Source organism: Bidens hawaiensis, unplaced genomic scaffold, assembly GCF_021521415.1.
Source record: "Bidens hawaiensis isolate Kalapana, Puna unplaced genomic scaffold, B.hawaiensis_p1.1 tig00060976_1, whole genome shotgun sequence".
Taxonomy (NCBI): Eukaryota; Viridiplantae; Streptophyta; class Magnoliopsida; order Asterales; family Asteraceae; genus Bidens; species Bidens hawaiensis.
The window spans coordinates 1-12730 of record NW_027500976.1 but is presented as its reverse complement, the minus strand read 5'-3'; the positions used below and the strand labels follow the sequence as shown (position 1 = coordinate 12730).

General features: G+C 35.3%; 1 protein-coding gene and 1 pseudogene across 1 annotated transcript; one reads left to right on the top strand and one right to left on the bottom strand.

Moving 5' to 3' along the window:
* Nucleotides 1-2870: 2870 nt before the first annotated feature.
* LOC143603192 (mavicyanin-like) lies at nucleotides 2871-4088 on the bottom strand. The gene is made up of 2 exons (XM_077080074.1): nucleotides 3716-4088; nucleotides 2871-3378 (listed from the first exon to the last, which is right to left on the bottom strand). Exons 1-2 carry the CDS (start codon nucleotides 3873-3875, stop codon nucleotides 2999-3001), a joined length of 540 nt encoding a protein of 179 aa, XP_076936189.1. The 5' UTR covers nucleotides 3876-4088; the 3' UTR covers nucleotides 2871-2998.
* A 4784-nt stretch (nucleotides 4089-8872) lies between these two features.
* LOC143603195 (flavanone 3-dioxygenase 3-like) lies at nucleotides 8873-12556 on the top strand (annotated as a pseudogene).
* The last annotated feature ends 174 nt before the right edge of the window (nucleotides 12557-12730 follow it).

Sequence of the window (12730 nt, the reverse complement as noted above, 5' to 3'; positions counted from 1 at the left end):
TCGCTGTCGTGCCGTTTGGCGGGCGTGGGGGTCGGGTTTTATCCGGTGAATCCCTCAACAGGTGGACCGCTAGGGGCTCCGTCCGTCCGGACTAGTGGCCGGCTTGGGCCCCCTTTAGCTAATGGGGGCCGCGTACGGGGTACCCGGCGTTACTTAGTTGGCCGTTCAAAAAAAAATACATAATTATTCACCACTAAAAAATATACCTATGTTGGACACTTAGCGTCAAAATTCATCCACCAATGGTTTCTAATGATCATCAACAATACCTAAAAAATATTCAAACGTAATTTAAATGTTATAGTTGGTGGTAACCATTGGTAATTACCGATAGATTACCAATGAATCTGTTGACCAAAGTCAAGCTGGCACAAGGACATCACCGTTTACCATTATCAAACTAACATTTAACGACGGATTGCCGATGGTACCATTTATCGTGAATTTGATTACTCATTGCCATTAATCTAACAGTTATTTCCCATCTGTAATAAACATTATGAATGAATATGATTGCCGGTAATACTCATTTATTTAGTGATTTATTATCTATTAACTGGGTTTCGGTATACACAAAGTAAAGTAATCGTTTAAGTACAGGAAAAATGATTAAAAAAATTCACTAAACACAATCAGTATTTCAATATCGTAAGCTTGTTCAAGGTCAATAAACACCGTATGCAAACAAGATATGTGTTTATGTTCATTTGTTTAATTAATCAAACATAAATGAATTATCATAAACGAACATATATGAACAAAGATACGATAGTGTACGAAACGGGGTATGTGTTAATGTTCACTCGTTTAATTGAATGAAAAATGTTGCTCATATTCTCTGTTTAACTAAATGAACTAAAACACACATATATATATATATTTCATGTATGCTCATTTATTAAATGAATGAAATAAACGAATTTATAGTTTAACGATTCGTTGAATATTTGATTTGTCTACAAACCTATAATCAATAAAACTTATTAAATTATCATGATATAATTTAGGTATATTGGTTTTTAATGATCCCAACTATTGCCTTTTAGTCACCGCTGGTCCCAACTAATGAATTGGCTACTGATGGTCCCAACTTTTAATGTATTTGTTTCTAATGGTCTGCGACTAACAGAAAGCCTAACGTCGTTATTTTCAGGTCGCTGGAAAAGCGGTTTTGGCCGGAAAACTCAATTTTTTTTCCCGAAAACTCAACATTTTCGTCCCAAACATCTTGGTAACTTCGTATCGGATCTTTAGGAACCTTTTTCTAATAAAAGCCCCAAATATTGAGGTTGCCGGAAACTCTAGAACCATCGTCGGAATCGGTTGATGGTGCACAAGTGGTGGTAGTTGGTTAGCGGTGAGTCAATTGGCAGTGGTTACGGTGTTTAGGTGGTGTTTTTCGGCAACAAATTTGAATTTTCCGGCCAAAATCGTCTTTCCGGCGACCTGAAACTAACGACGTTAGGATTCTGTTAGTCGCAGACCATTAGGAACAAATACTTTAAAAGTTAGGACCATCAATAGCCAATTCATTAGTTGGGACCAGCAGCGACCAAAAGACAATAGTTGGGATCATTAAAAACCAATATACCTATAATTTAAGATATCTTGTGAAATTTCAAGGACATCTCAACAAATTTTATTTTATTTTTTTGAATTATTGTGAATTAAGATTTCTCAAATGAATTTATTCAATTATATGAAACGTAGGATCCAAAAAATGAAAAAGAATGATTGAAGAACATATAGGGCATTCTATTATTGAGCTAAAAACAAAGTTGTTCCTCTTTTTATGAAACAAGCACGTCCGACTACAAAAGTGATTGGGGTTGGCCGATTCATTAATAAATTCAAGATTACATTTTAAATAAATATACTCCAATTTTCTTAGTAATTTATAAATGCTAAATAATAATTTTTAGCCAAATAAAAATATAAAACCAGCTATTGGGTATGATATTTGTAGACAATATAGTTCAATTAATATTTTTCGAACTAAAAGGCATGTAGCCCAATGGTATTAAAGTATATGAAATGATGTTATTTCAAGTGATAAGAGTTCAATATCTATTGTGAGTAAATAACGTAGATTTAGGATTAGTTAAGAGAGTGCGAGTTTGCGGTTAAAATGTTAATGTTTTACAAGTGTGTAAAAGTATTATTTTAATCATGTTATGTATGAAGAAGAATTGGTCTAATAAACGCCGAAATGGACATAATCACTCGTCGAAGTAATGCTTTCTATTTTCATTTAGTTATATAGCTTTATTTACTGAAAATATATTTTAAATTATAAATACAAATGTGTTTCAAACAAAAATATAGTTTTATTTCCAAAAAAATACTTTAAATTTATTCAATAAAACATGAGAGTACGCAAATTACAAGTACGCTACTAGTTAAAATAATTGAACTTATTACATACTAGGTTTAGAACATGTATGTTAGACGTGTTAAATAAATATTCTTCTCAAAATAAATATATTATAAAACACATCATATATTTATCAAATCTGATTAATAAAAAATAAAAAAAGACCATTATTATTACGGAGTATTTAATGAGAGAGATGTGAGAAACTAAAATTAAAATCCATCATAAGTCAACACGTGACATCAAATATTTTTTAGGACACAGTGCCGGGAACCAACTTTCAGCTGGCCTCTAACGCTAACATGGGTCCACGTTAATTTTATTTATCCGATATAGAAGATTTAATATTTTAATATATATTAAACAGAGATTTGGGTCTAACTGGGCTTGAACCTATCACGGCTTTTGATTAAACATTTAGGCTGATTGCACAACTTGAGCTGGGCCTAAAAGGGCCGGCCTTTAACTAAAATGCAGCATAACCCAACCCAATCTTCAATACTCGTAATAAAATATTTAATATTTCCATTTTAATTATTTGTCACACGTACAAAGAACAAATTTTAAAAAAGGCACACAATTTATATAATAAGGACAACATAAACAATAAGCACTGCCTCTTTCCTAGCACATGAACACAAACAACGGTGCCAAAAACAAAGAAAGCCCAGCCACCACCATTTTTGCACTATTGGTTGAGCCAGCATCCCTTTTAATTGGCGGCGTAGATGGGCTAGTAGTAGACGGTGGCGATGAGTTGCTCCCGTCACTAGGGGTAGTGGTGCCTGGTGAGTCGGAACTTGTAGATACCACGTTGATCGCAAGTTTCATCCCCGTACTACAATGACCAAATGTCGGGCAAGTAAAATACATTGGACCCGGTTGTTTTAGTTGAACGGTTGTTGTGCCACCAGTGTAGGAGTCGATAGCATTGCCCGTGGCACAATTGTCATAATCGGATTTAGATACTACGTCCACACCATGGCTACCACCGTAGTTGAATACTGCCCAACAAAAATTATTTGTTAACCGAGTTTATTATCTATTATATCTATTACAAATATAAATTAACTTTAGGTTTCTTTTTAGTTACTTTTTATTATTGTACCTCTAGTTTGAATGTCACGTAGTTATTAAAATATTATCATTATTATTATTATTATTAAAATATTATCATTATTATCAGTTGGTTAGCTTTATCATTATCTTTTTTCATTATCTTTTTCAGTTATAATATCTCTACAAAGCGATTTGGCTTTCATTAATACATAGAAAACATATTACATAAAGATGAAAGATTGTATTACATAAAGTTTTTATAAAATATGGACGAATACTTACAAAGCGTGTCCCCAACATTGAACGTTTTGCCAGTAGCCCATGTAGTGTAATCTCCGAAATTGGTCCAACCGTTGTCATCACCGACGATATGTTGCACTGCATACGCTGAGCGTGTCGCGACTCCTAGAATCAAAACAAGAAAGAATGTGGCAATTGCCATGGTTTGTTTGTTTTTTTATGTAGTGAAAGTATTGTTTTTGTGACAAAAGGGTGTAAGAACATGTGATTATATAGGCACTTAAATGAAATATTAATTATATGATTTTTCATATTTTGTGTGTGGCAGATGGAATATCTGACTAATTCTGCTACTAACTCTTACCTAATGCTTCCAACCCACTCCCTTGCCCCACATGAAGCCGGTAAGTTATGTGCTATAAATAACATATGATGTAATAAAATGGTTTATGTAATTTAATTTAGGGTCGTTATATTCAAACATCACCCTCAATAGTGTGTTAACAGTTCTATGTGGTTCGTCCTAGGCTACGAGTCATATAGCCCTTACATGATTAACTATTGTACGGATGACAGTTTTTTCAGTCTATACGGGTCGTATAGCCCCCTATACGAGCCGTATATGCTTCAAACACATGATAGTCTCCAACACAAAAGGACAAAATTTTGCACCTATACGAGACGTATAGGCGCATATGGTGTCCAAATAACATGTATGATATATAACTTATAAATCAAACCCGAATACCAACAAGAATTACTTTCGGGTTCGGGTTGGTCTTTTCTCGGGTTCGGGTTCGGGTTCTTTGGGTATGTTAGTTCGGGTTCATGTACGGGTTTTTTTGGGTTGGGTTTCAAATTTCGGATAAAAATGACAGCTCTATGTAGGATTGTTGTGGGTTAAGTTAATAACGTGTGTAGTTTACTTATACTTTTTATAAGCAAGAATATGATTTTGGAATTAATACTCACTATATACACGGTGACGGAGTCATAAATTTTTCCCTATAGGTTCGGAACTATTTGGTGCTCGACTTTTATCCGGTGTTAAGTTTGGAGCCCGGATGAATCGGGTTGGTCATTCGGTCAAATAAATAAAAAGCAATATCACTATCATAACATAAGTACATATTTAATTGTTCCCTACGTGTTTTCATTTTTCGAAAACGTTTCATAATTAATGGGTTCGAATATCTTTTATAGCTAAATCTTTCATAATCAGTGGGTTTGAATATTGTTTTGAAAAGATATTGGGTTCGCTCGCTGAAAAAGAATGAGTTCGCTTGTTAATTTGATACTATAGATTATATATAAAACCAAAAAGACCGGGTTAATTAGGCCGAACCCGATAGAGACTACGTGGCTCCGCCTAATATACATATATCCTCCAAAGTTAACGAATGATGTTTTTTTCTCCATCTTAACACTACTGTTATTGAAGTTCTAAGTCAACATTAGTCTTTGTCCCTTAGAAGTTGGAACATCTATGTCATTTGAAATTGTTAGGTTGTCTACTTAGATCGTTAACATGAATTAACCTTAATTAATTTTTCTCTTTAATAATAGGTATATATTACACCTAATCAAGGTGTCCATCGGTCTAGCTTTACTGGATTTGAATTTCAATCTTTGTTAATATATCGACTTTGATTATGCAAAATTTGTTGCAATTTCTTTATCAAGTTTTCATTAAATATTTAACAAAGTTCATGCCCATACAGTTCCTTAACGAAATGTGAAATGCGAATTTTATTTATTGAGAAACTATGTCTCGAGCTTGATTAGGGTAACTAAGGTAGTGTATGCTATGCAATGATGACTGACGAAGTGGAATCGATTATTTTGTGAGATTGGAAAAAAAATGTTTAATTGCTTAATGAAACAGAATAACCAATTATAAATCTTATTTTCTCAAAATACATCAAAGTCTATTTACTAAACCCCCAACCCCTTCAAAGGTGGACCCGTGTTTTTTTTTCCCATGGACTCACTTTTTTTTCGATGGTCAAAATTCCACAACAAAGCTTTAGATTATTTGGGTCAGTCAGGTCGGAGAACATTATATATAACATACGATATCATAATAATATTATAATTAGAAAACACGCAGTAAAATTACGAGGTCATTATAAATGAAAAATAAAAATATTACAAATTTCTAAAGTTGTTCTATACGAATTTTCATCTTTTAAAAGCGATCCATTATATCTTCGACCAAAAAAGAAAGTTCTTGATTTAAACCACTTCTAGTTTCAACTTAACCAAACGCACAAGTGTTTTATGATGTGAACTCCAACGCGTATCACTAGCTTTTGGAAAATGTTCTTGATTTAAACAACTCCGGGTTTCACCTTTTTCATGACCAATTGATTCTTTTAATTTCTCCTTTTGACTTTCTTGAATCATATTTATTTGCTTGCAAGATGAGCCAACCGCATTTGTCAAAGCTAGTTACTAATAAAAAAAAAGTGTCCAAAGGTCATCAAGTTTGTTTGCAAGTGCCTAAACAACTAGTTGAAATTGGTAAGTAAAGCAATGTATAAAATATGCCAAAGTATTTTCTTTTAAAATTAAGGCTTTCAAACCATAAAACTAACTATATTGCTTGCAGAGTTGCAGTGTCATATTGTATCGAGTAAATAATTCATTAATTTTTTATTTCAGAGATAAAACATATTTTTCATTACCAACTACATTAAATTGTTCTTTAACAGCTAAAACTAAGTGTGCAAAACAATTACAAATGTCTTTCTAAATTTTTTAAGACATCATTTCTCGGGGCATTTCCTTATATAACCTTACCAATGGACTCATTCGATTCTCCATATTATTTTTAAAGTATTCAATAAATGTCCTTTACTGACAGAACTTTTAGACTCGTCATGCCCACATATTGGTAACACACCGTTCAATTTAGCTTCACCAAGAATAACTTATGTGCTTAAGTGGATTTTATACTCGCTTTTATGTTTCCAATGTGTTTTTTAAGGACAACAAATATAAATTGTTTTGGTTTAAGCAAATCTTCACGTTTTTTAATTGTTTTGTTGCGAAAACTATTCATCTTATTTTGGGATTTTTTTCGGTCCACATGCCATTTTAAAGATTTCCCATTTCTCGTTTGGCTATAAACATGAGATGTTTGAAATTCAAGCTTATTGGTTATAAACAATTTTTGGTATAAATATTTCGATCTTATGGACTTTTTGATACCCGATCTAATTGTTTAGTGTGCAAAAATCCATCCATTTGATCGATTTAGCGGCATTATCAAGTTAAGGGTTTGTAGAGTCGGGTTCGTTTGAATTATCAGTAAAAGTTTATCAAACCGAAAGCTATAGTTTTAAATAAAAACAAACCAAGCAATCGGCCGGTTGAGTAAGCCTAACATGCCCGTTTTCAAGGTTTATCGGTTTCAAAAAAAAAGTTGAAAAACATTATATCATCTTAGATTTTAGAATATAGTCAAAAAAGTTAAAAAGCATTATAACAAATTATAAAAATATTTATAGGAGCTTTATGAGCCAAAAATGAAAGGAAAAATAAGAAAAATGATAAATAGTCAAACATACAAAATCGAATCGTGAACAACTGAACATAATCGAAAATATTTAGCCGGCCAATTATCCAATTTGCTTCGGTTTGGATGGCTCGACCGGTTTTAACTATTTATTTTATGAACACCCCTAATAGAAATCATTTGTAAAATTTATAAAAAAAAATGAATTTAAAATAAAATAAAACAAAAGAAAAATAGAATACATACATGTTGGTTTTGTTGAGTGATTTCAGCCTCAAAAGTATGCATTGGGGATAGAAATTATAGTCCTCAAAATTGTGCATGGCATACATGTTGGTGCTGTTTTAGGAATTTCAGCCTTATGGCCTTTATTTGGTCGAACAATTCAATAAATGGATAAGGAAATGAATAAATATGATTTTTAATTCAACTTGAACAAAATGTCAGAAACAGCTACCAGTATTATATGCCATACACATTTTGTACCCTTGGTGTAACAAAACATACAAAAGCACCCCCAGAGTCGAAATGAGCTTCTAAGTTATAACCGAGTCTGTGACCACCAAAAAAATACAGTTATTACTTATTACATAACTAAAAACGTCAATCAACTTGGTTTAATTTTGAATTTGATCAGTATGGCTATGTGTTGTGAGTTAACAGTTAAAACGCATGTCAGTGTCACATAGATAGTGAGCTTTAACTAATAACTAACTCATCCTTTAATAAAGCGCGTTTTGGGTTGCAAGCGCGCCACCCCACAAAGAAGGGCCTAAAGTTTAAAAATCACCCAAAAAAAAGAAAGTTTAACTTAGGATTTAAGTATATAACTAGTCATTCATTGTAAAAATGTTCTTAACTACATATAGATCATGACATTTAATTTGGGGTAATTTTTTAACCTTTAGTTGTTAAATTACCATTAAACACTGTAGTTGTTGACTTACCATTTTACCCTTTAGTTGTTGCCTATAGTTGCAAAACAAGTTTTGGGCTGTTACTACAAATCTCTTCAAAAGTCCAATAAAGTGAGAGTTCATATTCAATGGTTTGCAACATGTCTAACAATAGTTTGCAACATGAGTAACAAGATAATAATAAATAATGCAAATGGTTTGCAACTATTTCTGGAAATTTTCTTTTAAAATTTAAACACATATGTTGCACTCATATGTTTCTAGTAACTTAATAAAAATAAATGTATCATGTAACTTGCAAAAACTGTAAAGTGATGTAACTGGTAACATCCTTGATAACATTTTTATTTCTATTTAAAACTAAACATATTATTTTACATGAATTTGCTTACAATAATCAAATGGGATGTGTCTATTTATCTATCTCTTGACTCGAAAAGAGAAATAATTTTTGTTTGTTGATCAAATTGATAAAACCATTTAACAATAACAACTCAATATGAGAACACTGCACAAGGTGAATGGGTGGAATATGAATGGCATAAATATCAATAATTGGTCCCCTGCTAAATAGTATACAACCATGACAAGGATTCTTCCCCCTAAATACATAATATACTTTCTACTTTAACATTCATAGTACCTGTACATAAATAGCACATAACTATAAAATTTAATAAAATTAAATGTACCCTTTTTATTTTCAAACCTTTCTAGCTATAAATAGACTAGATTTATACTAGAATATCCAAATCGTCATATTTAACTTTGTGAAAGAGAGGGAGAATGGGAGTACAAAGAGACATATCAGATGGTTCATTTACCAGTGTCATGGCACTTATCCAAAAATGCCATCAAAATATACCCGAACGCTACGTTCTCCCTCCTTTCAAAAGACCGAACCATGGCCACGTTGACTGCATTTCAACCGACCACCCAGTCATTGACATTTCCCAGATGAACCACCCCGCACATAGGTCTCGGTTAATCAATGAAGTGCGCGCAGCATGCAACCAGCTTGGCTACTTTCAGGTGTTTATTAGTTTAAAAAAACAATATAGTGTGCATGCATGCAGGGGCAAAGGATATCAAGGGCCAGTGGTCCCCCCCTTGTTTTTTCGTGCATTAGTGTAAATTTATTTATTTTTTGCCTGGAAATTTTCATAAGTTGTGTAATTTTGTCTGTTTTCGGCCAAAAGTTTGTGCCCCCCCCCCCCTCTCGTTCGATGATTTTTACAATACATTTTGCGTCCGGCCTCCCGACGTTCGTGTCCAAGCTTCGCCACTGCATGCATGTAATTATGTTATAGATATTATTTTACTTAGATAATAACAAATGTGTATTTGAAGGTAACAAACCACGGGATTCCTCCTTCGGTGATGAAAGACGTGCTTAACTCGGCTGAAGAATTCTTTAACTTGCTGTTAGTTGTATTTAGTTAGGGTTTTAGCCCATATAGTTGGCTAAAGCCCATGGGCCTTTTATGGGTTGATAGCTAGGGTTTATTTGTGTATAAATAGATGTAGTTGTTTATGTATTTCTCACACCTTCAAGTAATAAACATTACTTCACTACAACCATTTCTTTACATGGTATCAGAGCTACGGCTCTCGATCCAAACCCTAGCCGCCACTTAATCTGAACCGAACCAGCCGACCCTAGATCTGAAACCGAACCCGTCTACCTCCTGTCCAGATCTCGTAATCCTTTTTCGAGATATATTCTGCCGTCGCCGCCTCTCCCACTGTCACCACCACCCTCCGATTAGCAAACCCTGAAAATCCGACGCCGATCCGCCGCACGCGCCCCCACGCGCCACCTGAAGACCGCCGCTGCCACCCACGCGCCGCCGCGTGACGACGCGTGCACCATCCTCCGGCCGCCGTATTTTTTCCAGGTTACTTATTTTTTGCTTCCGCGCCACCCTGTGTTGTTAGTTTTTCAATTCGGGATCTTTTAAGTTTTCAGTCTCAGTTCGCGTGTGTATTCGTTCGGATAAGAAACTTTCAGATCCAATGGCTGATAAAAAGGCTTCAGAAAATTAGATTGCTCCAGGTATTATTAATTATTCAGCTGTTCTTCGCATTCCGATCAAACTTGACTCAAAAAATTGGGGTTCGGCATTGATTATGATGAAACTTTCTCTCCGGTTGCTAAAATGTCATCTGTCCGTATTTGTATCGCTCTTGCTGCCATTAATCATTGGCCGCTCCACCAGCTTGATGTTAAGAACGCCTTTCTTAATGGTGTTCTTGAGGAGGAGGTATATATGGAGCAGCCCCCAGGGTTCGTTGTTGAGGAGGAGGCCTCGAAAGTTTGTAGACTACGTCATTCTCTATATGGTCTTAAACAGTCTCCCAGGGCATGGTTTGGTCGATTCTCTAGTGTTATGGGACAGTTTGGGATGACTCGGAGTGCCTACGATCATTCTGTCTTCTTTAGACACCAGAAAGGAAAGAGGATTATCGTAGTTGTTTATGTGGATGACATTATAATCACAGGTGATGACGAGGTCGGGATTACCGAACTCAAGCAGTTTCTTCAGTCTCAGTTTCAGGTCAGCGACTTAGGTCGATTGAGGTATTTCCTTGGCATAGAAGTATCCCGCTCTCCACAAGGAATACTTCTCTCCCAACGAAAGTATGTTCTTGATATGTTAACTGAATGTGGCTTACTGGGTTGTAAACCTGTTGACACCCCCAATGTTTCCTACAAAGAAACTCCTCCCAAAGGAAGGAGATCCAATGAAAGATCCTGAGCGATACAGACGGCTGGTTGGTAAACTTAATTATTTAACCGTCACACGACCGGATATCTCCTTTACTGTCAGTGTTCTGAGCCAATTTATGGCTACACCATACACCGGTCACTGGGATGCTGCCCTTCGTGTCTTAAGATATCTTAAGACCTCACCTGGCTTGGGTATATTATACTCCGATCAGGGTCATTGTCGTGTAGGTGCCTTCACGGAAGAAGGATATGGTCGGATATCAGGGTTCTCAGATGTAGATTGGGCAGGTTGTCCGATGTCTCGACGATCTACCACAGGATATTGTGTGTTTGTTGGAGGAAATCTTGTATCATGGAAGAGTAAGAAGCAACACACGGTTTCCCGGTCGAGTGCCGAATCGGAGTATAGAGCCATGGCAGATGTAACATCAGAGATGACATGGGTTCGTCGTCTTCTCAGAGAGCATGGGGTTGTTTCTAATGACTTGATGAGGTTATACTGTGATAGTCAGTCAGCCATTCACATAGCCAAGAATCAAGTATTTCATGAGAGGACAAAACATATTGAGGTCGACTGCCACCTTATCAGAGATCGAGTAGTAGGCACACGAACTGATCCTCCTTCCATTCAACCAGTTCATGTGAAGACAAATTTTCAGCTAGCAGACATTCTAACTAAATCGCTCCGGAAAGCTCAGATAGACTTTATTTGTAACAAGTTGGGCATGATTAACATCTATGTTCCAACTTGAGGAGGAGTGTTAGTTGTATTTAGTTAGGGTTTTAGCCCCTATAGTTGGCTAAAACCCATGGGCCTTTTATGGGTTGATAGCTAGGGTTTATTTGTGTATAAATAGATGTAGTTGTTTATGTATTTCTCACACCTTCAAGTAATAAACATTACTTCACTACAACCATTTCTTTACACTTGCCAAGTGATGAAAAGACACGTTTTGCATCAACCGATGTTCATGATCCTGTAAGATATGGCACGAGTGTGAATCACGGATGGATAAAGTGTTATACTGGAGAGACTTTATCAAGCATTATGCTAACCCCATATCAGACTGGATCCATTTATGGCCATCAAATCCTCCAACTAACAAGTAAAAACATCAAATTATATTATTCATTTCTTTTTTCACCAATGTTTTAACTTTGGATTACTTGTATTATTTATAAAGAGAAAATGGGAAACTATGCGAAGGCGATGGTGGCGTTACAAAAACAGTTAATGGAAGTGGTTCTAGAAAGCCTCGGTTTGAATGCAAGTTACTTAAACAATGACATTGAAGAAGGTTCTCAAGTGATGACAGTTAACTGCTACCCGTCCTGTCCGAAACCAGATCTTTCACTCGGGATGCCACCTCACACGGATTTTGGTACAATAACCATTCTAAATCAAAGCCAACAAGGACTTGAAATCATGGACCGCAACAATAAATGGCACCCTGTTCCGTTTATTCAAGGTGCACTAATAGTTCAGTTGGGAGATCAAATGGAAGTGATTAGCAATGGTAGATACAAGAGTGTCCCGCATAGAGCGATTCTTAACATGAAAAGGAAGCCGTTTTCAATTGCGAGTCTTCATAGTATGCGTTTAGAGAAAAAAGTGGGAACCCGCACCCGAGCTAGTTGATGAGCAACACCCTGTTGCTTATAGAGAAGGGAGCTTTGGGGGATTTCTTGATTATATTTCTGCTGAATCGATATAAAAGCTAAGTATATTGAGACGTTGAAAATTAAATGAAAGATGGTACGTGAAGTCCCTCGGTCCTCATGAAGATCAAGTTCAACGCGTGTTTATGGTTAAGAAACACAATAATGAAGCCTTGAATAACTAATTCATTACAAATCATTTTAATGTCACTGCCTTTTAGCTATGTATG

Excerpts from the sequence above, each read along its gene's own strand:
- LOC143603192 (XM_077080074.1), bottom strand. The coding sequence starts at position 3,875 with ATGGCAATTGCCACATTCTTTCTTGTTTTGATTCTAGGAGTCGCGACA. Across the intron at positions 3,379-3,715 it reads CAATGTTGGGGACACGCTTT|TATTCAACTACGGTGGTAGC; the intron begins GTAAGTATTCGT and ends TTTGTTGGGCAG.